Here is a 25,577-nt window from a genome sequence, read left to right as displayed (position 1 = left end):
GAGCAACCACTGGAGTGACCTCAATCCTATCAATTTACATTAGCATCTCCTTCCTAACACCGCATAACACCGCATAACACCGCATAACATCCTCTCCTTCTTCACATCACCTCATGACCCCTGTGAGACAAACTGGTAAACCAGCGCTGCGCACTACCAGCTACTCTCCTCCCACTATCTTGAAGTGCACATAATATCCCGTCCTTTGACGCACGCCGACGAGCTAATCTGGTGGATATTAACTTCCAATACACGCTCACAAGTCAATTCAAAGATTGGCTCACTTCTTCCCCTTCCCCTTCCTAGTACCGATGCGTCAGCAGTGTCCTACTCAATGATCATTTGGGACTCCTTACTTCTCCTTCTCATCCCTGAAAGCATGATAACTCGGAGGCTAAGATGCCATATGAATTGTGATGCCGAAACACCATGGGGCTACCCAATTGTAACGGGGGACTTGGTCTAGTGCAGGCAGGGATCGACAATGGGTCAAATGGGTTAGATGATAGCCAATGACGGTGTGGGGTGCACAACGAAGTCAATTGATACGTGCAATAATCTTGGTCCTCAGTGTCCATCTGTCTGTTAGGGAGAGGAAAACCAAGAGAAGTCCATCGTGTCCGATTAGCTTCCTTTATAGAATCTTCTCGGCCATCCGGTTCATTCTTTTCTGTAATGCGGCTTCCAGACATCTCCTGGGGTCAACCACGGGCTCCTGCCGCTCGCAATCATTCCATCTCCGGTGTATCTTGTGTTTGGCAGTCAGGGATACCAATTTTCCCTGGACTGCCGTGTCCGTGTGACACCAATGTCAACTTTCAACAGTTTCTCCTCTGGTAATACTGATCTCTTGGCTCTGGAGTACAGTTCTTGATAAAAGATTTATATTATTGTTTGGGGTTACGAACCCTAAAATATTCAATTTGGCGTTGGTTTGCTGATGTAACAGCAAAGGCATCCATCAAACTGGTTGCAAGTGGTCAGTTCGGCACGGAAACCATCGTCCATGCCAACTATTATACCTTACTCCGATGACAGTTGACAGTAACGCAACCCTCACCGGTTCAGACCAAAAGACTTCTCGTCACAGAATTTTGTCTATATATTCCCTCAACTCACTCTCGGCGACGGGAAGAAACAGTCGCAATGCTGCCCCTTTCGACTGACAGACCTTTCGACAACACTCTATGTCGTGTCAAAATCCCTCAACTTCCATTTATCCAGCTTCTGAGACAACGACCTCCAGAGTCCGCTTTCGAACAGCAGAAAACGTGGCCTTCGAGGAGAATAGGACAAGGACAGGTGAACGCTCGTTGCGTTGGTGCACCTTAGGAGGCCAGGCAACTCATAAATGCACCCCTCCTATGGGTGAACAAAACACCCTTGATCAGCAAATCTGAAGCACACCCATAGATGTAGGTGTCAACCCAGGCAAAGATTCCACTCCAGCCCTCAAGCCGCGAGCAAAGATATAACAACTCACCCACTCTTCAAACTTTGCACGCCGGTTGACAACGCCTGGTGGCACAACCAAAGAACCAAGCTCTGATGAGCCGGGCAGCGAGTCTGGCAATGAGGCAGATGATAAGTACTGAGACTTGGTTGCAGTTTTATGAGTATTGTAGTGAAAGATCAAGTAACAGAGGGTTACAACTAGCTTCAGCCCGTTAACGCGACTAAGGTCCCAGATAGTCATATTTGACTCGAAACTTACAGGTCGCTCCAACAGTTATAGCTAGCTGTTAAACCTGGATATTAGGGCGGCACAAACGGCTCTCAAACTAGTTCCGGCGTCTTGTCTGCATCCCCGTAACTGCTCTATTCTGTCGTTTCAACCTGGCTGGCAACAAACTTGCGGAAGCGATCAGACAGTTTCTCCTCTGGATCTCTGGCGGCCCATCATGCTGCCTTTCACAAATCCTATTTTTTTCACAGCTCATTCATAATATTTCTCCAGTGAGCCAATCCCCTTCCTCAACATGGTAGACACTTGCCTGAGCACCAGGCCGCCGACTCCAATTCTAGTAAATCCACACTGGCAACCATTCTGTCGCCTGTCGCACCGCGCACGATGTACTCAAAAGGTCAATTAGGATGACAATATGATACCAGCCCTCGCTGCGCCAGTCAGCTGGGGTACGGCCAGAACAGCACGCAGCTTGGCACAATTTGATTTGGCCTTGCACAGCTCGCCAACGGGGCCGCTCCGCTCATGTCGGAAAGAAAAAGGTTCCTGGTGTGGGCTGGAGCTTTCACCTTCTGATCAAGAACTCCGAAGATAAATGAGCAGCCGGTGGTTGACTTCTCTAGTATGTTTGGGTCAGTTTTCTCGATGCATGAATCGCCGATAGAAATAAGAATTTGATCGTCGTCAAACAAGTTGACAAAGCGAAGTGGGCTCTGGGAGTTGTTGGTTCGAGGCATCCAACGAGGGGCTCAACGGTAAGTTCCGCGACACAAAGACCGAGGCCGCTTCAGTCTGGGGTGACGACGAATGGAATTGAGTGCCAAGTTGAAACGACATGTGGTAGGCTTGGAGCGCCAAAAATTAGGATGAGATGAGATGCTGAGAATATGAAGACGGGAGTAGGGAAATACTTGGGGATAAGATGGAAATCGGCAGATATATATGTCCGACAAGGCACAACAGTTCTCGTTGCTCGCTGCCGTGTTGCTTGACCAAAGGGTTTACCCTAAGAGTGAACGTCGTATGGGCAACGGAGAACGGGAGATAGTTAATTAAGGAAAGATTGTGTACATAAAGGTAGGTGTGAATATTCAACGAGAAATCGCAAGCCACAGTCAAAAAGCAGGGCCAAACAACCAGTTACTCCGATGTTTGCCACTTTTTTCCGAAGGTGGTAGTTTGGATGGGCAGAGATACCACTCTTTGGAGCCAATAGAGGATTCTACTTAAAAGAAGATTGAGGAGCAGTGGATAGCAGCGTGGCAGGTTAGGCGGTGGGACGTGGATGATAAATTGGTGGTGGTTTTTGGTAGGGAAAGGGGAGTATGAAGATGCCGCCGGTGTCCATTTTGCTTAGGACCTTGGGTTGGGTGGTTAGGATGGGGGGATTGAGGGAAATGATAAAATATGAGGCGAAAACCCACCAAAAAAGGGATGAAGAAAAGGGGGGAAGGATCCGACAATGGGAATGATGGGGGGGAAAAAAACCACGAAATGAAAGCTTGATGAGCAAACGGAGAATTTCTGTAGGCCGGGTTAGGGCCAGGTGCCCCTGGAGCAGCAGGTGTCTTGGCGCTGCCGGCACTTTAGCGGAAAGCATCCGATTTGGCACCAGCGATCTGGACGCGCCCCACTTCCCCAGGTCGCACCTGGAAAGAAAACTCCACCACGATCGTGACGCGGATCTTATCGTCGCGCCCCGCCGAGCGCAGGCACGAGGGACTTTGGTGGTCACTCGACGAGATTGAGCGCATGAAAGGAAGGATGAGTGTTGGAGTGGCACTTCTGGATGAGTTTATGACGACGGTTATGACATGGGTAAGGTAAGGATGAATAGCGGCGATAAGCGTTGTGGGAATGATGAAGGGGTCGGGGGCAAAGGGTTGAGTCCAAGCACTCGAGGCATGAGGATCGTTGATGCTGAACGTATCTGTAGTGATGAGTTGAGTGCAGTGCTGTTTCTACAATCAATAAGATAGGACATGAGAACCGCAAAAAAGACTTCAGTTTTGGTCCCAAATTACCAAGTACACTGTGGGGGTCAACAAACTGCAGGCTCTACGAAGCGTGGCTGGGGAGCAGTGCCGACACATGAGAAATGACCAATAATGGGATTGAGAACTGCTCTCCAGTAAGGCACGCTATAAACAACAATACTTCCATACCAACAACCGGGGGGGGGGCCGCTTTGGTACCGCATGCGTGGCATAGCGGTCAGGTGGTGCTCTCACTACCGATACATCCCAGGCCGAGAATTCATGTGTGGTATGCGGACCTGTCAGTCCGGCTCTTGGGGTTCGCGAGTGAATGAGTTTGAACTTGCTTGCGGCTCTTGAACCATTTTTCGCAACATTTTTTTTTTATTTACATGCCATTTGTTAGGGAGGGTAATTAGCGGAGGGAGAGGGCGAAAGCAGTTACGGGAGTCGAGAGGTAAAGGGCTAGGGAAGCGTGAATGATGCTAGTGGAGGTCTCTGCCAAACAGGAATGTCATTTAAAAACAATCCAAAGACTTGTATTGTCAACAACTGGGGGGCCGCCCTGGTACCGTTCGCGTGGCGTAGCGGTTAGGTGTTGCGACTCAACACCGACATGGAGGCTGGGAGCCCATACGTGGTATGGGGGACTGCCAGTCTCTGTGGGGGCTCGAGTGGACGGGTTCGACCCTGCTCGTAGCCTTTAAACCAAGTTTTTTGTTAATCTTTTGTATGTTTGGCTGCCATTGGCTAGCGAGGGTGGTGATGGGGGGTTGGTGGTGTGCCTGAGGGAGGTTGGGGCAGTCAATGGTCCATGCGCCAGAGAAACTACAAGGGAGGCCAGCTTTCTCTAGTCGAGATGCTGTAGGATAAACTTTTTTTTCTTTTGAATAGGTTGTCAGGTAGCTAGCTTCTCTTGCTTGTCCTCACCTCTTTTGGTTTTGATCAGAATAAAGATTGGTGATGAGACTCGGTGTTGGCGTCACGGGTGCCTCTTCCGACGGTATGTGCTAATCCTCGGACGGCGTACTCGGCATGAATGGCTTGGGATGAAGTGTAAATAAAATTGAAAACAACAAAAGTACAGTCAGCTGAGCAGTCGATCACCTGTTGCAAAAAGCTGTCCCTCCATAAGATACAGCGAAGGGCCAGTCTTTCTAACAGCGAAGGCGATATATGTATGCACTTTGAAATTATTGATGACATACTACAGCTGAGCAACAGTTCATTAACAGCCATGTTCAACCTCTCGAGGGAGTCGTTGAACATTACGCTTTATCAGTCAGTCAATCCGGATGGAATCACATAGGGATATTCCCAAGCAAATACCCTAACGTACAAGCTCTGTGAACTTTGAATAAGAGGCATTGTTTGATTGTTTGTCTATCAATTGCAGTGAATTCTGCCAGAGACCTTCCAGTGGATACATGGTCTATTCATACGGTAACTCGAACCTCATATCTGAACAAAGCCTTCACCAGTTTCTAAATATCAGGTATTAAAATATCTCCGTCAATACACCCCCCCAAAGTGGAAACGATGTCGAAAGTATTCAATGGTCGTAAACATCGCTGTCATGACAGTCATAGCTCGAGTGACATACCTCTTCAAAACAAAAAAAAAAAAAAAAAAACAGATTATAAGCAAAAGTAAACAAATGAAAAAAAAAAAAAAAAAACTTAACAAAACCCCTCTCATCCAGATCTCACTATCTAAAGCCCCGGTCAACACTTCTCTTAACCCTCATCCATCTATGTTCCCTATCTTCTCTTGGGTACACTCCAATACATCCTCCCGCCCCTCTTCTCAACCCTAACCCCATCATCAACAGTTACCACCTCCTCCGTGCCGCTCGAACTCCCACAGTCCGAGCAAGCCCCAGCAGCAGTAGCATCATAAACCACGACCTCCCCGCCTCCAGAACCCAACACTTTCTCGACCCTAACAATTCCCTCCGATGATGCCCTACCCCTGCTCCTCGACGCAGACCGACTCCTCTCCACCTTTTCGACCCTCACCACCGTGCTTTTCCGGCCGGAGCGTGAGCTGCAGCAGGAACTGCTGCGTGAGCGGGACCGGGGCCGACGAGACGAGGACTTGCGCTTGCGGATCGTCAGTTCGGTGTACCCACTACGAGCGCGGGAGCGGGAGCGGGAGCGGGAGCGGGACCGGCTGCTGGAGGAGGACGACGAAGAGGAGGATGAGCGCGCCTTGGAGCGAGCACGTGAGTGCCGTGATCTTGATCGAGAAGATTTTCTATGCGAGTGATGTCCCTCGACTGTTAGGTGGGTTGTGCCTGCATAAGAAGTCGTGCGATGGTGTTTGCTGCGGCTGCGACTCTGCCGTTCGTGCTCGACGCGCAGCTTGCTGCGATCTCTTTCCCTACTACGGCTACGACTACGGCTGTGGCCGCGCTCGCGGTGACGAGAAGAGTGTCGATAGCGAGAGACGCTGCGGGCGCGGATTTTGTCACCTTCTTCCTCAGCCAGGCCGACTAAGCCCAGGGTAACCGGGGCAGATTCCTCTTTGCGCATCGAGGATTCATAGACGACGATTTCTTTGACTTCTTGAGCTTTTTTCTTAGAAGAGGAATGCCTCTTTTTCTTTTTGTAGGACTTTTCCTTGCTCTTGGAGTACCGGCTTTCGCGGTCGCTTTCGGAGGAGGAAGATGAGGATGAGGAGGAAGAATAGGAGTAGTGACTGCCACCGTCGTGAACGATAGTTGCTGTGGTAGTCTTTGTTTTAGCTTGATAACATCCTCGGGGGGAGGGGTGCGGCGGTGAGGGGATGTGGAGGCGATGATGATGGGGGGTTTGCTATAGCGGCCTGATGGGCGAGGAGAGATGGGTGTGCCGGGAGCCGAGCTGGACCCGTAGACTTCGGTATAGCGCTCGATGCGTTCCGAGATAATGTCGTTGTCCTCGCGGTCGACTGGAGATGTTAGTATGGATGGGTTGGGTGATTGGGTGGGTGTGCATGTGTGTGTGTGTGTGTATGTGTGTAGAGAGAGGGGGAGGAGAGAGGGAGGGAGGGAGGGAGGGAGGGAGGAAAGGATTGCAAGGAGAGAGTCGAAGAAGGAAGACTTACGGTCCCTATACCTGGCACTCAACCTGAACAAGTCTTCGATCAATCGCTTGCTGAGTGCCCGCTGGATGACGACGAAATCATCCTATGACATGTTAGCCCTCTTTTCTTGTCCACAACCCATTCCATCGCTCTACATCCGAAATGCCCCCAATCATGTGAGAACGTACCTCCTCAACAAAAGGATATCCCATCTCCACCACCGCCCTTACACTGCACCACTTCTTTGGCAGCCTCGTTCTCCCCGGCTTCGAATAAAACTCGTCCTCAACCTCCCACTCATCCCTTCTCTCCCTGCTCCTTGACCTTCTCCTCGAAAACACCACCTCCGTTTCTCTTTCCGCCGGCGGCGGACCGTAATACCGGGGAGGAGGCAACATGCTCTCCCCGGGCCCGGGTATCTCCCCATATGGCGGGGATGGGTCTCTCCTCCTGCCATACGCCGAGGCCGGACGACGGCCGTAGCGATCATCATCGTCGTCATATCGTCCCGGTCTAGCAGGCGGAGGACGGTCATAAACCCTCGGCGGCGAAGGACTCCTCCCGATTCTCTCCTTCTCCCGCCTAATCTCAATCTCCATCTCTTTTCTATACCCTCCCCCTTGCGTAGGTGCAGGGGGCAACCCCCCGGCCATGTATGCCTCCTCCCTGCGTCTCCTCTCATCCCGCCAGTCATAAACGTGATCATCATCTCGTTCAAACCTCTCCTTAATCACCTCGTACCGTTCCTCCTTCTCGACCTTTTTTCTCCCTCCCCCCTCTGGGGAACGGCTGCGGCTCCGACTACGACTACGAGACTTTGCGGCTTTGACGACAGCGGCTGTGGCGGCGGCTGCGGCAGCCGTGTTGCGCACCCAGCGCTCGACGCGGTCGGTTTTGTCGTCGCGCGAGCCGGAGCGGGAGCGCGATTTAGATTTGGACTTTTTTTTGCGATCGCGACTGCGACCGCGCCGGTCGGAGGAGCTGGAAGAGGAGCTGGGAGAAGAAGAGCTTGAACGGGAACGTCGACCCATTCTAACTTAGCTTCGCGGAAGTCGGCGGGTTTTGATCAGCAATGCGACGAAGTTAAGAGCGAGGATGAAGTCGATGATCGTCGTGTGCAAGAGGTGAAAATCGTCAAGAAAAGTTTCTTCTTGTTCTCGTTATCCCCTCACTCAGTGCTCGAAACTCATTCCCAGCTGAGACGAGAGAGAAAGCGCGCAGCTGAACTCTCGCAGAAGAAACGAAAGAAAAACGAAGAAAACGCAACCTGATACGACGTTGGGCTGCCCCTCTTCTCAGCACCTGCGCTGCGCGGGGCTCCGTCGCTCACCCACTCACCAGCCAGCCTCTTACAACCCAAGCGCTTACTGGTCACAGCTGAACTTGCACTTTGATACAGGCGCTAAGGGTAACAGTAACACGAGCTTTTTACTGCTTTAGATTTGAGTTCGAACCAACCGGGCTGTTGGTAAGAATATGAAGCTCAACTCTGTATTGATGGATGTCTAGAAGGTGGTGAGATCAGATAAACCAACATGAGATGAGACAAACTCTTAAATATCCCTCCATCCCGTTCCCATATTTTTGTCTGCCTGCCTGCCTGCCTGCCTGCTTGCTTGCTTGTTCGAATCACAAGAACCAAGCCCAGTCGCGTGCTCTCACCCAACCGCCCTCGTTGGTTGGATAGGGTGAGTGGATGTCGGCACGAGGGTCTTGGAACTTTTTTTGGAGGGAGCCAAGACAGCCCACTTACTGGATCAGTCATCCACAACAGGGAAAGGTGGGGGCTTCCACGAGAAGGGAAAGGCTTGAAGAGGGGCACGAAGAGTGGCCCGTGCGTTGGCAAAGGTGCGCGTGTGCGTGTAGATGTGTGTGTGTGACGGGAGCGGGGGAGAGAGGCTTGTAACTCTCACGTCTCGGTAAGTTGCACTTGGTGTCAGCCTAGTGGACTGCGTGCTCCATAATGTGTCAGCATCACAGGACGTGATTGAAACAACATGAACACAGGGCACCTTAGGTAAGCAAAACTGGATGCCATGCCTGTGGCGGGCCGACCGGAGGCCATCTGACACTACTCACTTGATGGATGATGATGATCTTAGGTTGGTTGAAACCTTGGTCAAGAGGTTCCAGTTACACTGTCTTGGAACTCATGAAACAAGCTCCATGTTGGCGAAGATCGTGCTGAGAAGGGAAGGCTGCAGCTGTCCGTCATCGGCGGTTAGCTTTCTAAGAAGGGCATTTCGAGCATAGCTGTATAGTAGTCAAGTGACTATGATGTATCCAAGATATTGTTGTCCGTAGCTCATCATTCTGGTTCGAGAATCTGCTACTCCCAAACTTCAGTATCTTGGACCTCTGCTTCAACCGGGCATTCATCTCACCATCGCACAGAATGATTCAACCAGTTCTTGGGCAAACCAAACCTTGAACCCGTTAGCCAGGCTTTTCATTTTGACTACCTAACAGATGCAACTTGAGAAAGTACGAAACCATTTTTGTGCATGCTCCGTTTTTTATGTGCCACCTCTTTTTTTTTTGAATGCGAGCACACGTTCTGTTACTCTCCGTTTTGTTTTGCCTTTCAACCCAAGCACCGCCATTTTGATGAACCCTTCCATCCATCCATGATGAGATTTTACTCAACCAACTCCCAGACGAAATATGAAGAAAAGAAGAAGATGCGGCCGAGTGTAGCAGCAAATTAAAAAAAAAGGCTCCCGTCATATAGATCATTTATCGTCCCCCCCCCTAAATTAACAACAGCTTAATTCAAGCCGCCGGCTCAGGCTCCTCCTCAGCGGGAATCACCTCGTCGGTGGGAACAGGCTCAGAAGGCCGGTGCGGCTGCGGCTGCAGCGAAATGTGGAAGCTCCGGATGATAGAATCGGCATCGTCGATGGCAATTGGCCGGATGTCGGCCAGAGCCTTGATCTTGGCAGTGCTGTGAAAAAAAAATTGTCAGTACTTCCTTGTACCAAGAGCCCAAGAAGCGCGTGTTACATACCATTCCTTGACCTGGTCGTCGGTCATGGACAGGCCAAGCTGCTTAACTCTTGTCTTGACGGCGTTCCAGCCGGTCAGGCGAGAAGCAAAGTGGACGTAGCGGGTAAGACCGAAGTCCGCAGGGTCGAGAATCTCGTAGGTGCTGGGGTTGTTGAGGATGGCCTTGGCGTGGATGCCGGCCTTGTGGGTGAAGGCGCAGAAGCCAGTGATGGGATTGTTGAAGGGGACGTTGATCTGGACAGCCTCGGCGACCATGTCCTCGATCTCCTTGAGCTTGTGCAGCTTGTACTTGCTCTTGACGTACTCAGGGGCCGTGACGACCATGCGGGCCATCAAGCCACCGAGAGGGGTGATACCGTTACGCTCGCCGATACCAAGGACGGAGGTGTCGATGTGGGTGGCACCGGCCTCGAGGGCGCAATAGGCATTGGCAACGGCGCAGCCGGTATCGTTGTGGAAGTGCGTCTCGATATCGCACGACACGACACCACGCAGGGTCCTGACGAGGTCGTAGACTTGCCTGGGGGTCGCGCAGCCAACGGTATCGGCAATACCGACGCGGTGGACGCCGACCTTGTCGACAGCCTTGTACAGGGAGAGGAGATCGACGAGATCCGAGCGGAAGGAGTCCTCGCTGGAGACTGCGCTCGACGTTAGCGCCCCACATCCTATTTCGTCCGGACATTGTTGCATCGGGGAGATCTCGGGGATCTCGGGATGTAAACGAGGATCAGAGTGAGAGGGGGAGCAGGACTTACAGCGCACTTCCAGGCCCTTGGACTTGATGTACTCAATCACCTCAATGGCCGTCTTCTCAATGTAGGCCATGTCCTTGCCATGGCTGTGCTCGCGCAGGAAGCTAGAGGTGCCAATGACAACATCCAAACCGTCGACACCTGTCTCAACGGCAAGCTTGGCATCGCGCATGTCGCAGCGAATGTCTGGGGGGTGGGGCGTTAGCATTAGCGTACATTAGGCGGTGTGCCGGGCGGTCAAGCGCCAAGCGCCGAGATCGGTGACTCACGTGTGAGGATCTTGGCCTGCGAAGAGTTAGCATTGAGCTCCAATTCAGCACGGAAAAAAAAAAAGAAAGGAAAAACGCACCTTGAGGCCGAGCTTGCAGATGGCCTCGCAGTCCCGGCGAGACTGCTCCGAGGCAGCAGGCGAAGTCAGCTCGATGTAGTCGACGCCAAACTCATCAAGCGCTGTGGGCGGGGCGCGCGGTTAGCGGCTACGCAGCGGACAAGCGGGGCAGTGAGATCATACCCTTGGCGCTGAGAGAAGGTTAGCACCTGACGATCAATTGGCTCATGGCGGGGGGATTTCTGAAGGATAACATACATCTTGATCTTGGTCTCAGTGTCAAAGTAGGCATTGGCGAACTGCTCGCCCTCTGTGACAGGAGTCAGCGGCACAGATCGGCGAAAAGGCGTTCAATGGCTGCTACGGACCACGCAGAGTCGACTCAATGATCTTGAACTTGTCGACGTTGGACAGGAAGTCCGGCACAGGCTGGTAGGGATTGCTGCGGTAGTAGGCACTCTAGAGTAGAATGAACGATGAGTATCATGTATGATCACGACGCTCAGGCTGTGGTTGTGGAGGGTGGTAATGACGGCAGCGATAAGTGATAAGGACGGCTAATTCACATACCCCATTGGAGACACCATTCTTGGTGCCATTGCAGGCGCCGTTGCCGGACATGTTGGCTATGGTAATTTCTGATTGTGATGTTTGTTTGTTTGTTTGTTTGTTTTTTTATTTGTTTGGGTGGATGTGCGCGCGCGCGCGTATGTGTGTGTGTGTGTGTGTGTGTGTGTTGTTTTTGTGTTTTGTGTGTTGCGTGAGACCAGAGGACAAGAACGGTGCAATTGGAAGGGAGTTGCAACCAGAATAATCAAGACGAATTGGGGGAGAGGGGAAATTTGTTGAAGAGCAATGAGGAGAGATGGGAAAAACACAAGGTTACCGATGCCGCTCTCAAATAGTCGGCGGCCTTGACTCCTTGAGCCCCTCCCAGTTCTGGTGAGTCAATCAGATTTTTTTTCACCGGCAGCGTTTCCCGTTCTCAGCAGTCAGGGACCCCGCAGTGGCACAAAAAAAGATGGGTGTCCGGCCGCCCAAACTCGAGAAGAATGCTGCAGAATGACAGGCTGTGATTGGCTGGGCCCCTTTTAAAACGGCCAAATGCGTCACGTTGCAGGGTTGGCGGGCGGTGTCTAAGGGTGATCCGAGCTTTTACCCGTTGGTTTGGCCCAGATCCAAAGGCAGCCAAGGGATCCATCCAAGATCTGCCATCCACAAAAAACCTGAGCGAATCCAGCCCACACACATCCCACTCTCTGTGGCCAGTGCACTCCTCCACTGGACCTCCTGGATGACTGGGTTGCTGGCAAGACGGGCAGTCCCTCGGAGACGGCGCGGCGAGCCGCATCTTTGTGAAGGCTGGTAATGGCGGAGATGGCCGACGAGCGTTAGGGGGAAGGGTTTGAGATGAATTGGTTTCGTCGGCACATGGAGATGAGCTTGTTGTAAGCAAGAAGACTCTGTCGGATTCTAGCTATTACCAGAGGTTCCCGATGAATTCTACGTCGCACCACAGCCATCACCTGTTGCGGTCTTGGCTGTTCGTAGAGCGCTCTCAGTCTTTTCTATTGTGGCAAAGCGTTGAAGAAAAAACACCTGTACATAGCATACCATCACGCAGCAGTGGTCTACCTGAACAGGAGGAGCTGCTTCATGCAAGTCCAGATGTATTGAGCAAACCAAAAACACTCAAAAGCCCACTCTGTCCATGTTGTCGGCATATGCGATTTGTCGATTTTGCAGCGGGTATGCCATGTGACGACAGTTTTCTTGTTGGCTGAGCTCTGAAAGCGTAGAGTCGGCGCGGGGGCTCCGAGGCAAGCTTGAGGGACTGGAAACCAAAGAAAGACTCGACTCGGACGCCGGAACGGCTCCAGACTCGTCGGCTTCAGCTAGCCAAGGCCGGCAACCGGCATCAACCTGTAAATATGCCCCGCCATTTTGCCGTGGAGACCTGCGATGCCACCGAGCTGCATCGGTGCGCTGGTCAACAGCCGCGGCCAGCAAATATTGGTGTTGCTGAGAAGTGAGAAGTCTGCTAGGATGTCCCTGACGAAGTACCCCGTTAAGCAGACGAGGGAGCCCCCCCCGAGTACGTACCAGCTCCCGCTGTTGGATGGAGCTGACTTGGGCCCCCTCAACTGGTCCGTGCCACGGCGTCTGAAAATCTGGGGGATAAGGAGAAAACTGCATGATCTCGTGGTCCTCGCCAAGTTGCCCCTTGCCTCGTGACGTCAAAGGCGCACTGGGCCTGCTTGGCCCAGCCTGGGCAAAAGTTTAGCTGGTGGTCAAGGGGTCAAGAACGGATAACATGAACAAGAAGAACTGCATGCAAACATGCGCTCGCACCGCTGACGTTGCACTCTTGATATGGCTGTGAACATCATCTGCTCCAAAGAAGCCAGCTCCAGCACACAAGAAACGTGATTTTCTGCCCTTTCTAACCCTTCCATGGACTCTTTGCAGACTGTGACTACAACACTCTCGACAGAGACTCGCGTGTTGCCAGCTGCGCAGACGTTGATGTGGCCTGATCTGCTATCGCTCGATCTGACAGCAAGTACTAGCCACTCTGCTGCACCAAGCAACCCAACGAACGGGTAGCATTGAGGGATCCATTCGGTCGGATCTCGTCAGGCCGCTCGCTGGCCAACATTGCATTTTCAACAAGTTACACACAGCACAAGCAACACCCAATCCCAGGACCCAGGGACCGTGAACAGACAGCTGCAAGTAACTGGGTGCTTGGCGGCCGAACGCCGCTCCACTTGGAATACGTCCATAGCGTAACGGAAAACGTATAAGGGGAACGGAAGCCCCCCAGCATTTGGGAGCTCTCAGGTCTCTGCGACCACAACACCAGCAGTTACAATAACAACAACGAAAAAAAAAAAAGTATCTTTCTCCATTGGTACAGTCTATTCTACAACTATGTGCATCGCTCTACTTACTACGGCGCATCCGCGCTACGCGATCATCATCATCGACAACCGCGATGAGTTTATCCTCCGCCCAACGAGCCAGCTCCACTGGTGGACCACCAAGCCGGAACCCTACCTTAACGGCAGCCAGGACGAAAGTTCAAACGGGTCAAGTGCTCCTCAAGAAGTCCATGTTCTCTCAAGCCGAGACCTCCAACGACCTGAACGAGGAACCTGGCTGGGCATCTCCAAGGGCGGCAACTTTGCGGTTTTGACCAACTACCGCGAAACTGACACTCATGATGCTGCCCATCCCGTCCATGCCAAGCGCAGTCGCGGCGGCATGGTTACTGCCTGGCTAGCCGCCGATCCGCGAGAGTCAACTCGCCAGTTCGTGCATCGAATGCTGGATGAGGGCGGCGTCAAGGGCGTGGGCGGGTTCTCTTTGATTTGTGGCAAGCTCAGGAGAAGAAGGGAAGAGGCTGGAGAAGAGGGCAAGAAGGGAGAGAAGAACATCGAGCCTCTGGCCATCATATCGAATCGCGTCGACCATCCCGATGCGGTGCCCTGGATCTGTGGTACCCGCGGCGAGGTTCACGGCCTGAGTAATGCTATCTACGTTGCTCCAGGCGAGGAGGGCGACGAGCCAATGTGGCCCAAGATCCGGCAAGGTATCGACATGCTACGGAACGTGGCGGCCAAAGAGTCGGCGACTGAGGAGGAGCTTGTCGAGGACCTCTTCCGTATCCTCGACGTGGACAACTTCCCCGCCGACCACACCATGGACCTCGAGGAGGGCCTGATCCACCTCAAGGACTCGATTTTCATCCCGGCCTTCGGCGAGGCCACGCACCAAAAAGAGTTCCGAGATGCGCAGGCCCGCGGCAAGGCTATGGAGGCGGTCCCCCCAGCCGAGGACTCTCAGCCTAACGGCTTCCAGACCGGTCTGTACGGCACGCAGCGACAGACCATCATCCTCGTGGACTGGGATGGCAACGTCCGCTACACGGAGCGCGACCTCTGGGATGCCAATGGTAATCCCATACCGCGCGGTGAGGGGGACAAGACCTTTTATTTCAAGATCGAGGGCTGGGATGAGGCGCTGGAACTTCGCAATTAGGGTAGATGAATGGTTTAAAGGGGAAGGGTGGGGGGGAAGGGGGGAGGAGGGGGTTTGGGGGAGAGCGGAGGAGCACTAACGGTAGGGTACGAGGCACGCTTTACGAGGGATTGTAATGATTTATGAGTTGCAATGAGAGATGACGGCGCTTCTTTTCTGGATTGGGTCTGACATGGGTTTAGATCGAGCAATCAGGCAATGCATGGTTTGTACAGTGAGACTCGGATAACTAGGATCAGGCAGCTCTAGAATTAATACTATAAAGACCTTGTTCCTGAAACATGATGGACACAATCTGTTCTTTTTTTTTTTTTGTTTTCGTGTTTGTTTTTCCAATTGATCCATGTCTTGTTCATGGATTGGATCTTAATTTACTGAAGACGGTCGCCATCTTGGAGCTATAACAAGGGACCTCAAATCATCATTCCTGCTCCGCAACCTCACCGTCGCCGTCACACTCGACCACTGTCTATCTGTTTACATCTTGACTTTCGCTATCATCTGTTTACAAACATCCTGTCGTCCCTGGAGACGAAAAAATTTGAACCCGTAGACAATTTCTGTTCTAGATCTTACCCAGATCTGGTTCCACATTTGGCCTATCCTCTCCCAGAAATAATTTCCCCCCTCCCTCTCAATTTCCTCCCTTCTTCTCTCTCTCTCTCTTCCTCTTTTCTTCCAAACTATCTTCCTGGCAGTAAGATCGCGATCATCGCCACCATCGCTGTCATCCGAACTCGCCTGAATCTACCGCGCGCATCAGTTCTTACCCTCCGCGCCATCATTTCTAGTCATATCCGCTCTGGAAGATTGCTGGAACGACCTCTCTACTCAACAATCGCTGGTAAGTTCCTACTCTCCTTTCCTCGTGCGCGCCCTCAACCCGTCCCCCAGAGCCCCAGCGCGCTTCACTCACATACGCCTCGACACGCACTCCCAACACGTCCTTGACACGTCCCTCACACGCTTCTGACACGCTCGCCTTCGACACGCGTAGCTACGTGCGTCTGGTCCACGCACCACTTGACGCGCGTCGGTTGCCTTATTCCACCGCTCCTGACGCGTCTCACCTGAATTTCTCTTCACACCCCGCTTCTGACCTTTCACTCTCGCTAGATATCTCTCACCTCATCCTCAACCTCGCCAAGCTTCTCTCATCTCTTCTTACTTTCCTGCTCATTCCCCATCACTTAACTTCACTCAGTAAGTCATCTTCCCTTAAAATTCCTCCCGCGTCCGAGCTTCTGGCGCTTCGAGTGTGATCGTGATCACTTTATTCTCATACAACTTTCAACTGAACCGACTTCTCTGAATAGTTCTTCATCTGAATCTCACAAAACCACCGACTTCTTTCAAGATCTTGTCGTTTTCTTATTACTTCAACACGTGATATACAGTGATATACAGCTAACTTAACGTGCCCCTGAACCTATCTAGTTAAAAGCACTCGGTAAGTTGCCTCTTCATCCGACTTCCTCGCGCGGGACTTCCGGGCGCCTGAGAAAAAGATCTCCCTCTCATGAATTCTGGCTAACCAGTACGGACTGAGCAAATCTACGTCACTAGCTGAACCGCGTCTCAACGGATCTCAACTCTATCTTACCACGATCTCAATCATATACTACTAATCTCAACCTGCCTCAGCAACAACACGCCGTAGGTCGATTGGCCTGGCGCTTGGGCAGTCAAAGTCGCCTGCCTCTGCTTGATCTGGGACTCAAACTAACCTTTTATCAGACCCACTATCAAACAAAAAGTTGCATCTTCCGTCGGAAGCTACCTCACGCCACTCATCTAAACCGACTTATCAAATCACCGCTGAACGCATCGCGTCGTTGTGCAAGTAAACATTGTCAGCTATGGACTGCCGCGTTCTGCCCTCGACGCTCCGCGCTTCAGCGGTCTTCACTTCTTCTTCACCTCTCATATCCGGCTTGACAATCTCTCCGGATATCGCAATCTTATCTGAACGCAAGGAACCCTGAGGTACCGACCATCGTCATCCATGGCCTCCTTCATCCGACGCGCCATCAGCGGCGCCCAATCCAAGCGCGGTCACTCGGCCTATCTCCACTACAACGTCGGCGACGTCATCGTCGAGTACATCACCAACCCTAGCGACCAGTTCATGGATTCTCTCGGTGATTCCTCTCCCAGTGGTATCGCCCGCCTCGCAGAGAAGGCCATCGAGACTGCGGTCGTGATCGCTGAGGCCGTTAGGTATCGCAATAACAAGATTTCTATCCTCGACAGGACTAATGAGAAGACTAAGATGAGTGCGAAGGCCGCTCTCCAGAACCTCCTGAACAAGCTCAAGGTGTCTCGCACCCGCTCTGCCCAGAACAAGGAACCCAGTAAGCTGCGCCAGACGCGCAACAAGCTCAAGAGGAATGTGCCCAAACATGTCCGTAAGGCCCATATGGCGAGGGAGCAGGCTGCCGTTCCCCTCGCTCTTGATGATGCTTCCCTGGCCCAGATCCAGGCTCACAGTGATCGCGGCCCCCGTCGTTGACCGTGCCATCCGTATTGGAGCCAAGATTGCTGGTCTGCTTGTGTGTTTCCCGCTGCTTGAGAGTACTTCTGCTGTTGAGCCTGTCACCGCCGAGATTGAGAATGCTCCCCGCGAGCCCAATTCTACTGAATCTGAGCCTGGTACTCCCACCGGAAGTGCTAGTGCTGATGGTAGAATCTCTACGCGCTTCGAGCCCCCGCACATTGTTCCAGTCGAGTTCTCTCCTGTCTCCCTGATCGAGGTCGACCCCCGCTTCACGGACCCGCGCTACATCTCTCTGCCCATGCCCTCGCACTACTGGACCGGCCGCTTCATGGCCCTGGAGGATCGCGTCAAGAGCGAGCGCCTGGATCCTCAGAACTTTGAGCGCGCCCGCATGGGCTGCTATGATGATGGTGAGATCGTCGCCGCCCGTGTCTTTGAGGTGCTCGCGGAGTACTGTATGACCGATGAGGCCCTGCGGTCGCTGCATGAGTGGCAGACTGATTTTGCCCGCCGCGCTGGAAATGCGAATTTGCTGCCTAGTGGTGTCGATCCGGCTCTGATTTTCTTCAGCCGTGAGCAACCCGACGCGGGGGCTCATCTCCGCCCTCAGTCGGAGGAGCATGATGACGATGATGTTAGTGAGCTTAGCTCCGAAGACGGTTCCTACTATGCTCATGAGACCGCGTATGAAACCTACGCTGAGGAAGAGTACTATGATAATGAGGATGTCAGTGAGCTCAACTCCGAGGATGGCTCCTACTATGCCCATGCAGGCAAAGAGTATAACTTCGATGGCGATGATGCCGACGACCATGCTGCCGGCTACGACAACTACAACTCCGACGACTCCCTGCCCGACACAAAATCCGGCCACCGCTTCTGCTGTGAGCACGACAACTTCGCCTACTCCCCCACTGTGTCGACCAGTCATGTCCCTAAGCCCGAGAAGCTCCGTGCCGCCACGCCTGAGTATACCCCTGGGCGCGAAGGCGAGGATAACTTGATTCCCAAGAGTGCGGAGGAAATTGCTACCCGCATTCGCAATGCGAAGACCCTCATGGACAAACTCAAGGCTCGTGTCTTGGAGCGTCGTGCTGCGCGTGAGGCGGCTGATGCTGCTCGTGAAACCGCTGAGCAGGTAGCCCACGAGCAAGTTCAGACCCATACCGTGACCTCGGCTCAAGACGAGAACGAGGATCCTTTCATCGGCACTACTACCCGTAACACCGACTTCATGAAGAAGGTCACTATGGCTGCCGCTCGTGAGCCCATGGTCATCAAGCTTGAGCCTGTCAATGCTACGGCTCCCCGCAAGCTCAGCCTCAACCCGGTCAAAGCCTACAAGAACAGGCAATGGGAGGTCGCGGCGCGCGAGATCCAGGAAGAGATCCATCGTGCCGAGCAGTTTGAGCGCGAGATGCAGGCCAAGATTGCCGCACGCAAGGATGATGTTGCCATGCTTGAGCAGTGGTTGGGCTCATTCGGCCGCAGAGAGGCTCAAACGCCCTTTGGCGACCAGACTGGTCCGCATAAGGGCAAGGGGTATTGCTACTGTAGCAATCCTGCGATGGCTGAGGCTATTGCGAGGAATCCTTATACGAACATGATAACTGAGATTGTTGTTCAGTCTTCTGAGAGTGAGCCTGGGATGGGTGTTGTCATTGGAGGTGTCGAAGAGGAGCACATCAAGGAGAAGGAGTTTGTCTACCTCTGCCGCGAGCAAAAGGTCCAACAGAACCAGCAGCGCATGCCTTCTCATAATCTCTCCGCTCATCTCACTGTCGCCGGCGGTTCCATGGAGTACAAGATGCCTCTGGAAACCGGCATTTTCCTCCGTCGTCACCGGCCCCAGCCTCAGGGCTTGAACACTGCCACTGTCGTTGCTGCCGAGAAACAGTTCGGTTGCCTCATCAACAAGAACACCACCACTTGCACTCAGAAAAATACCGACAAGGGCAAACAGCCCGCTGCTGCTACAACCACCAGCCCCTACCGCCCGCGCTGTCCGCTCCCATTGTCTTCCTTTAAAAATAGCAGTATCAACGACATCTACGGAGAGGGAAACAAAAATAACAATAACAATAACATATACAAGGCCTCTGCCATCAGGATCACCACCCAGGCTCAGATTTATCACGCCAAGAAGAACTCTGAGTCCACGGATAACTCGCGCAATACCAGTAGCGGGACGACCTCGGCGAGCGTCAACTCTACGGGCACCCAGGTGCATCGCTGCCACAACAGGAATTATTCGTATGGCAGCATGACCTCGGTTAATACGACCGGTACACAGGTTCACCGTCGGGTTGATGACGAGGATTGTGATACGGAGGAGGAGGAGGAGTGCGAGATGTTTTAACTTCTGGGTCCCCAGCGTGCACTCATCGAGATTTATCCAGGTTCATCTCCACTGAGATCTGACAGAAGCATGGATATTGGGATGGAATTTGAACCAAACACAACAAGAAATTACCTGAACAGCGGGTCAGCATGCGAATCAGACGGAACGATGTATGCACCGACTACACTGACTGAAGTCGATGCGACGAAACAACTCAGATGAAGTGTCGGCTTATGCATCCTACACGAAACCTATGTCTATCGTCCTGCGGAGCCAAGCAAAACTTTTCTATCATTTGCGCGCTACAGCGCCCTTTATGAGGCATCTTGTGGAGGATAGTATGGGAAGCTGGGATTGATGAGAGCTCTACGGAGCCAAACCTACGTAGATATGTCTGGGATATGGAACATGAGAATCGTAGTCGAGATTGTCTTTGACTGAGGGACGAGATAATTTGGGATTTGTCCGGGCATGTACTGGTATTAGTGTCAGGGTATGTCTGGTTTTTGATTTTCGGTATTTCGGTATTTTCTAGAGTTTTAGGGTACGGGCGCGAGCATATTGCGGAGGACTTAACGTGTTTTTATATGGAGTTGAGTGTCTTAAAATTTGCTTACTTTGAGTAAGAGGATCTACCTCTCTGAAGACGGCCCCTCCTCCACGGATGGATGGATGGATCATGAGAAATGAGAATCTCCGCTCTGGTATTACTCAACGTTATGGGACTTGGGCTTAGGCTTAGACATTAAGGAAGCTCCGCGCCCTTAGTGACACTTAGTGAATGGATTTGTGTTGCCGCATGTGGATGTGGTCTTGGGGTGCTGTGATGTGATGTGTGAAATGCCCCGAGTAAAATCGTAGAAATCTAAAGGTAAGTATGAGAGGGTAAGTATGAGAGAATGATGAATTCTTGGCATGATAGCCCACCGAATGAAGCAGCAACAGGCTCCTATCCAGGGAAGATATGTTTGTCTGAGGGTAAACGGACAACTTACTGTATCACAGAAAAAGGGAGGGTTGGAGGAGTCATGAAATCAGGGGCTGTCACACATTTTTGCTGCTGCCAAGTACTTCTCGTTCAACGAAAACTCTTGAACTAAACCCTTGTGTTATCGTATACCTGGACATCCTAAGCACAAATCTAGATCTGTACGTGGGGATGACCGTACTAAGGTGGTTTATGTGATCTCAAGACTTGGTCATTTATGTTTCCTGTGCTCAAGATCGTCTTACGCGAACACCTGTGCTCCAGAAAAGCCTTAGCAATAAGTTCCCGAGGCCCCCGAAATGCCATGTTCCCGTGTTTCCATCTCCTTCACTGTACTGCCAAACACAGCCAGTTTTCATCTCCAACATCCATGCTATTTTATTGCCATTCTGATGCTCTGCATATTTTCTTGATCCCTTCCTTGCTGAGACATGTTTACCTTAGCCTCGTTGATCACATCATTCCTTTTCTACCTAGCGATACCTTTCTCCCAAGCGATCGCCATATCTAACTCCCAATGCCGTTCCCTACCCGAACAGACATCCACCCAACACCGTCGCCGTAGCCTGCCCAGACGTCTGGAAACCCTCCTCTCTCACACAAGCAACCTCAACCTCACGCAATCTAGCTTCTCTACTAACCTGAAAGATACTCTTCCCGACGACAAGGACAAAGAAACCATCTCCTGGTCCAAAAACTGGGCCGGTGCCGTGCACACAGGCGCAGGCTACCGCACCGTCAAAGGCACCATCATTCTCCCCGAGATCCACGCTTCTCCTCCATCATCCAACGACTCAGACATAAATAACAGTAAAGATGGCTCCTTCGGCATGCTCTACGCCGTCTCAGCCTGGATGGGCATCGACGGGGAGCGGGCCTGCCCCGGTGTGATTCTGCAGGCGGGGGTGGATCTTTTGGTAAGAGGTGAAGGCGGGAGGGAATACTGGGCTTGGTAAGCTCCCTTTTCATCTCACACCCGCCATGCAAATGATGACTGATCATTGAAAGGTATGAATGGTACCCTCAATACGCCCGCTACCTCCTCACCTTCCCTTTATCCTCCGGCGACCCCCTCTCGATAACGGTCACAGCGACTTCACTCACCTCGGCGCATATAATCTTCCACAACCTGCGCACGCACCGATCGCAAACCATAAACCTCTCCGATCAATCCCCTCCGTTGTGCGGGTTCCATGCGGAATGGATCGTCGAAGACTTTTGGGACAGTGATGGCGTGCCCCCGGTGGATTTTGGAAGGTTAGTGTTTGAAAAGGTCGGGTTTGAAACAGATGGCGGGGTAAAGGGGGGCGTAGAGGGGACGAGGATGGAGGGGATTCGAGAGAGTATGGATAAGCCGGTGGTGGTGCAGTGTGTGAGGCTGGGAGTGGAGGGGATGGAGTGTGATTTTCTTGGGGGGAGGGGTTGAGACGTGGGGGAAGCGGTCGTCGAGGGGAAATGGCAGGCTGAATATGGGGTTTCTATTGGTTTTTTTTTTCTTCCTTTTTGGTCAAGTGTTTGTTATGAGATGTCTTCCACTGCTTCGCTGAAGTCTATGAGTTTATTTACAAATGCTTGATAACAGAAACTCAACTGGGTAACCCAAGCGTGGTTTTCGGACATGCATCATACACCTATTTCATTGCCCACCAAACTAGCTAGACTTGGCCTCCCCGTTGCCCTCAGGCTCCTCCTCGGCGACTGGCGCTCCCTCAGGGGCATGCCATAATGGGAGGTCGGGGTTCCAGGCTGCGCGGACGTACCTAGATCGGAACATTGGTCAGGGCTGTCGTACGTGACATAAACGTGGAGGAATACTTACTTTGTATGGCTTCCCCTGGCGGTCATCTCACCCTTGTCATTGTAGAAGGTGACGGTTGTATAGGCAAGAGTCTTGCCGACTGGAAACAACAAGGTTAAGTCTAATTCCAAAGACAACATCAGACAGATAACCCACTCTTGTCAAGAACAGCAGTTGCCCGGAGCTTGTCACCGACCTTGCCGCCGCTGCCGATATAAGTGACTGCAATGATGCATCAGTCCACTGCCCACAACTCTTAGAGAGTCAGCATCTTCCCACTCACCGTTAAGATCGGTGGATACGCCAGTGGCATAGAGGCCGTTGGAAGCAACAGCCAGGGAGCCTCCAAGGTCGACCATACTGGCAATGGTGCCGCCGTGGAGGATCTTTAGCCGGTTCTGTGACAGTCAGCGCAAACTCCACAGAGACTGAAGGGGAGAACACACCGTGTGGTGAGGCTGGATATCCAGCTCAAAGTCGACGCGGCCCTCCTGAGCATTGGTGATACGGAGCTGGAGGGACAGGCACACGTGTGTAAGCAAAGCTCACGAGTTCAACTGGGCCTGTGTTTAACTCACATGAGGCCCAAAGAGGCTGTTCAGGCCGTGTTAGTCGGCCGTTACAACTGAGCCATTGAAACGTAACTTCATGACGGACGAGACAAAACGGATGTGACAAGACTTACCGTGGTTCGAGGCCCGAGTCCTGCATGAAAGACTTGAGGACCTTTCAAGTTCGAGGTCAGTACTGCCCTCGTCAAGTTACCCCCCCCCCCCGCCTTCATTTCCGAGTCCGTAGTTCAACATACCGAGCGCACAAACCTCGCGGGCGGCAACTTAGGCGTCTTGGAGGCCATGGCTACGTCAGAATTCACCAACACGGTTTCGACTCGGCTGATAAGGAGTGATGAGTGAGCGTCGGTCGTGTTGACATGCTCTTGCGGCAACGGCTCGGCAGTTATCGGTACTTTACCCTGATACCAAGGTCTTATCGATAAAGTAACACGTTACACTGTCTATTACTTACATATCCCACGCTGAGGCCCCTGCAGCCCCACTTCACGCGTGGAGCCACCCGAGTCCGCGTCGCAGATCTTCGACATCGCTCAAGCGCAAGGCTGCAGCGCCTTTTGACCCTGCTTTTTCTGGCTGGCGGGCCAAACTCGAGAGTTGGAACCCGCCCACGACGAGCATTGAGACGCCTTCGCTGCATAACGCGGGCTCATTTCATTTTCTTTTTCTCTGTTAATAGCTCAGAATGCAATAATCATCATCATCTGACACATCTGGCAACATGTCGATCCCCGCCGTGCCGCAGTCGTACCAGCTCTCCGACTACCTGGAGAAGCTGCCGGGCACCACCTTTAGGAAGCTGTACCAGCAGCCGTCGTCCGCCTTTGCCATCTTCCGGCGTATGCTGCCGCCGCTGGGTATGTGTAGCCTCTGTCTGGAAAAAAAAAGAAAGCCCAATAAAAAAAAAAAAACTCAGCTCACCGCCGCAGCCAAGGTCTTCGTCCAGGCGCTGCTGTACATGCCGCAGCCGATGCTGCTGTCCGACCTCGACGTCTGGGTGCGGCCCGAGGCGAAAATGCATCGCGACCGCGCCCTGTCTATCCTCCGCTCCCTGCACATCGTCCAGATCACTCCTCCCGGCAAGGACCGGCCTCAGGAGGTCCAGCTGACGACCAACTTCCGCAACAGCCTACGCCTGGCTCTCGAGGGCGGCGCCGCCCACAACAGCTTCGGTGTGCCCAGCTCGCTGCCCGTCGATCCGCGCATCGACATCGCCTTTCTGGATAACTATGCGCGTAAGAAGTGGGAGGATATCCTGCACTACGTGGTCAGCAGTGTTCCCGTGCACGGCGACGCCGGGCCGGGCGGCATGGGCGGTGGCGGGCCCAAGGCCAGCGTCAAGGACTTGTTGCTCGCCGGCCGCCTCGTCGAGCGCCGCCCGGACACCAAAACCGGCATTGGTATCACCCAAGCCGGATTTACCTTCCTTCTGCAAGAAGCCAACGCCCAAGTCTGGACGCTGCTCCTCCTCTGGCTAGAAGCCGCCGACCAAGCAAAAGCCGCGGCGGCCGCAGCCTCCGGAGTTGACCCCAAAAATGCCCCCCCGACCAAGCCAGATAGCATCGAGATGCTTTCTTTCCTCTTCATGCTCGCTTCCCTCGAACTCGGCCGCGCCTACGATACCGACGCGCTCTCCGAAACCCGGCGCAACATGCTCCCAGCCCTGGTCGACTTCGGCCTGATCTACATCCCGCGCGAAGACACGCGGCAATACTTCCCGACCCGGCTCGCTACGACGCTAACCTCGTCCGCATCCGCCCTGCGTTCCGTTTCCTCCGGCTTCACCGCCGCAACCAACAACACCGCGAACGACGCCTCTTCCCTGGGGGGAGCCGACCCCTCCGCGCACAAGGGCTCCATCATCATCGAGACGAACTACCGCCTCTACGCCTACACCTCCTCCCCACTGCAAATTGCCGTACTCGCTCTCTTTACTCACCTCAACATGCGCTTTGCCGGCATGGTGACAGGCCGCTTGACACGGGAATCCATTCGGCGAGCCATCAGCTTCGGCATCACCGCCGACCAAATCATATCCTACCTCGCCAGCCACGCACATGAGCAGATGGTTCGTGCCGCAGCCGCGGCAGGGAGGCCTGTTCTGCCGCCGACGGTGGTAGATCAGATCCGGCTGTGGCAGTTGGAGAATGAGCGGATGCGGACGAGCCCGGGGTTCTTGTTCAAGGATTTTGAGAATGTCGAGGAGTACATGGCGCTGGCGGGCTATGCCGAGGAGATTGGGGTATTGGTGTGGAGGAGCGATCGGAAGAGGATGTTTTTCGCGAGTAAGTTCGAGCAATTGAGGGATTATTTGAAGAGTCGGAAGAAGGAGGGTTAAGGGGGTTGGGTTGGGTTGGGTGGGGAGGTTGGGAGGAGAAAGGGGGGGAGGGTTTATGAGAGTAAATAGTAAACTAGAAATGAAGAGGGATGAAGGGTAAAACTGTTTGAGTATTTATGGTTCGTACACTTTGACGAGAGTAATAATGGTCACTGGACAGGCAAGCAGGCGTAAGGGAATG

General features: G+C 52.9%; 6 protein-coding genes across 6 annotated transcripts; 3 read left to right on the top strand and 3 right to left on the bottom strand.

Moving 5' to 3' along the window:
* Positions 1-5,423: 5,423 nt before the first annotated feature.
* Positions 5,424-7,760, bottom strand: CTHT_0044770 (uncharacterized protein; the record flags this gene model as incomplete). Its single annotated transcript, XM_006694803.1, has 4 exons — positions 5,424-6,235; positions 6,301-6,594; positions 6,751-6,832; positions 6,918-7,760. 4 exons carry the CDS (start codon positions 7,758-7,760, stop codon positions 5,424-5,426), a joined length of 2,031 nt encoding a protein of 676 aa, XP_006694866.1.
* A 1,741-nt stretch (positions 7,761-9,501) lies between these two features.
* Positions 9,502-11,439, bottom strand: CTHT_0044760 (homocitrate synthase-like protein; the record flags this gene model as incomplete). Its single annotated transcript, XM_006694802.1, has 9 exons — positions 9,502-9,673; positions 9,737-10,376; positions 10,494-10,676; positions 10,760-10,775; positions 10,840-10,940; positions 11,002-11,009; positions 11,077-11,128; positions 11,187-11,277; positions 11,389-11,439. 9 exons carry the CDS (start codon positions 11,437-11,439, stop codon positions 9,502-9,504), a joined length of 1,314 nt encoding a protein of 437 aa, XP_006694865.1.
* Positions 11,440-13,752: 2,313 nt separating this feature from the next.
* On the top strand, positions 13,753-14,862 carry CTHT_0044750 (uncharacterized protein; the record flags this gene model as incomplete). Its single annotated transcript, XM_006694801.1, has 1 exon — positions 13,753-14,862. The coding sequence occupies one exon, from the start codon at positions 13,753-13,755 to the stop codon at positions 14,860-14,862; it is 1,110 nt and encodes a 369-aa protein (XP_006694864.1).
* Positions 14,863-16,867: 2,005 nt separating this feature from the next.
* On the top strand, positions 16,868-19,718 carry CTHT_0044740 (uncharacterized protein; the record flags this gene model as incomplete). The annotated part of the gene is made up of 2 exons (XM_006694800.1): positions 16,868-17,270; positions 17,353-19,718. The coding sequence occupies 2 exons, from the start codon at positions 16,868-16,870 to the stop codon at positions 19,716-19,718; spliced, it is 2,769 nt and encodes a 922-aa protein (XP_006694863.1).
* Positions 19,719-22,339: 2,621 nt separating this feature from the next.
* CTHT_0044730 (uncharacterized protein) lies at positions 22,340-23,342 on the bottom strand (the record flags this gene model as incomplete). The annotated part of the gene is made up of 8 exons (XM_006694799.1): positions 22,340-22,448; positions 22,508-22,586; positions 22,643-22,708; positions 22,770-22,872; positions 22,933-22,998; positions 23,065-23,080; positions 23,172-23,212; positions 23,295-23,342. 8 exons carry the CDS (start codon positions 23,340-23,342, stop codon positions 22,340-22,342), a joined length of 528 nt encoding a protein of 175 aa, XP_006694862.1.
* Positions 23,343-23,779: 437 nt separating this feature from the next.
* CTHT_0044720 (RNA polymerase II transcription factor B subunit 2-like protein) lies at positions 23,780-25,396 on the top strand (the record flags this gene model as incomplete). Its single annotated transcript, XM_006694798.1, has 2 exons — positions 23,780-23,915; positions 23,988-25,396. 2 exons carry the CDS (start codon positions 23,780-23,782, stop codon positions 25,394-25,396), a joined length of 1,545 nt encoding a protein of 514 aa, XP_006694861.1.
* Between the last annotated feature and the right edge of the window lie 181 nt (positions 25,397-25,577).

The sequence above is a fragment of the Thermochaetoides thermophila genome (assembly GCF_000221225.1).
Source record: "Thermochaetoides thermophila DSM 1495 unplaced genomic scaffold scf7180000011818, whole genome shotgun sequence".
Lineage (NCBI taxonomy): Eukaryota > Fungi > Ascomycota > Sordariomycetes > Sordariales > Chaetomiaceae > Thermochaetoides > Thermochaetoides thermophila.
This window is presented reverse-complemented; position numbering and strand designations above follow the sequence as displayed.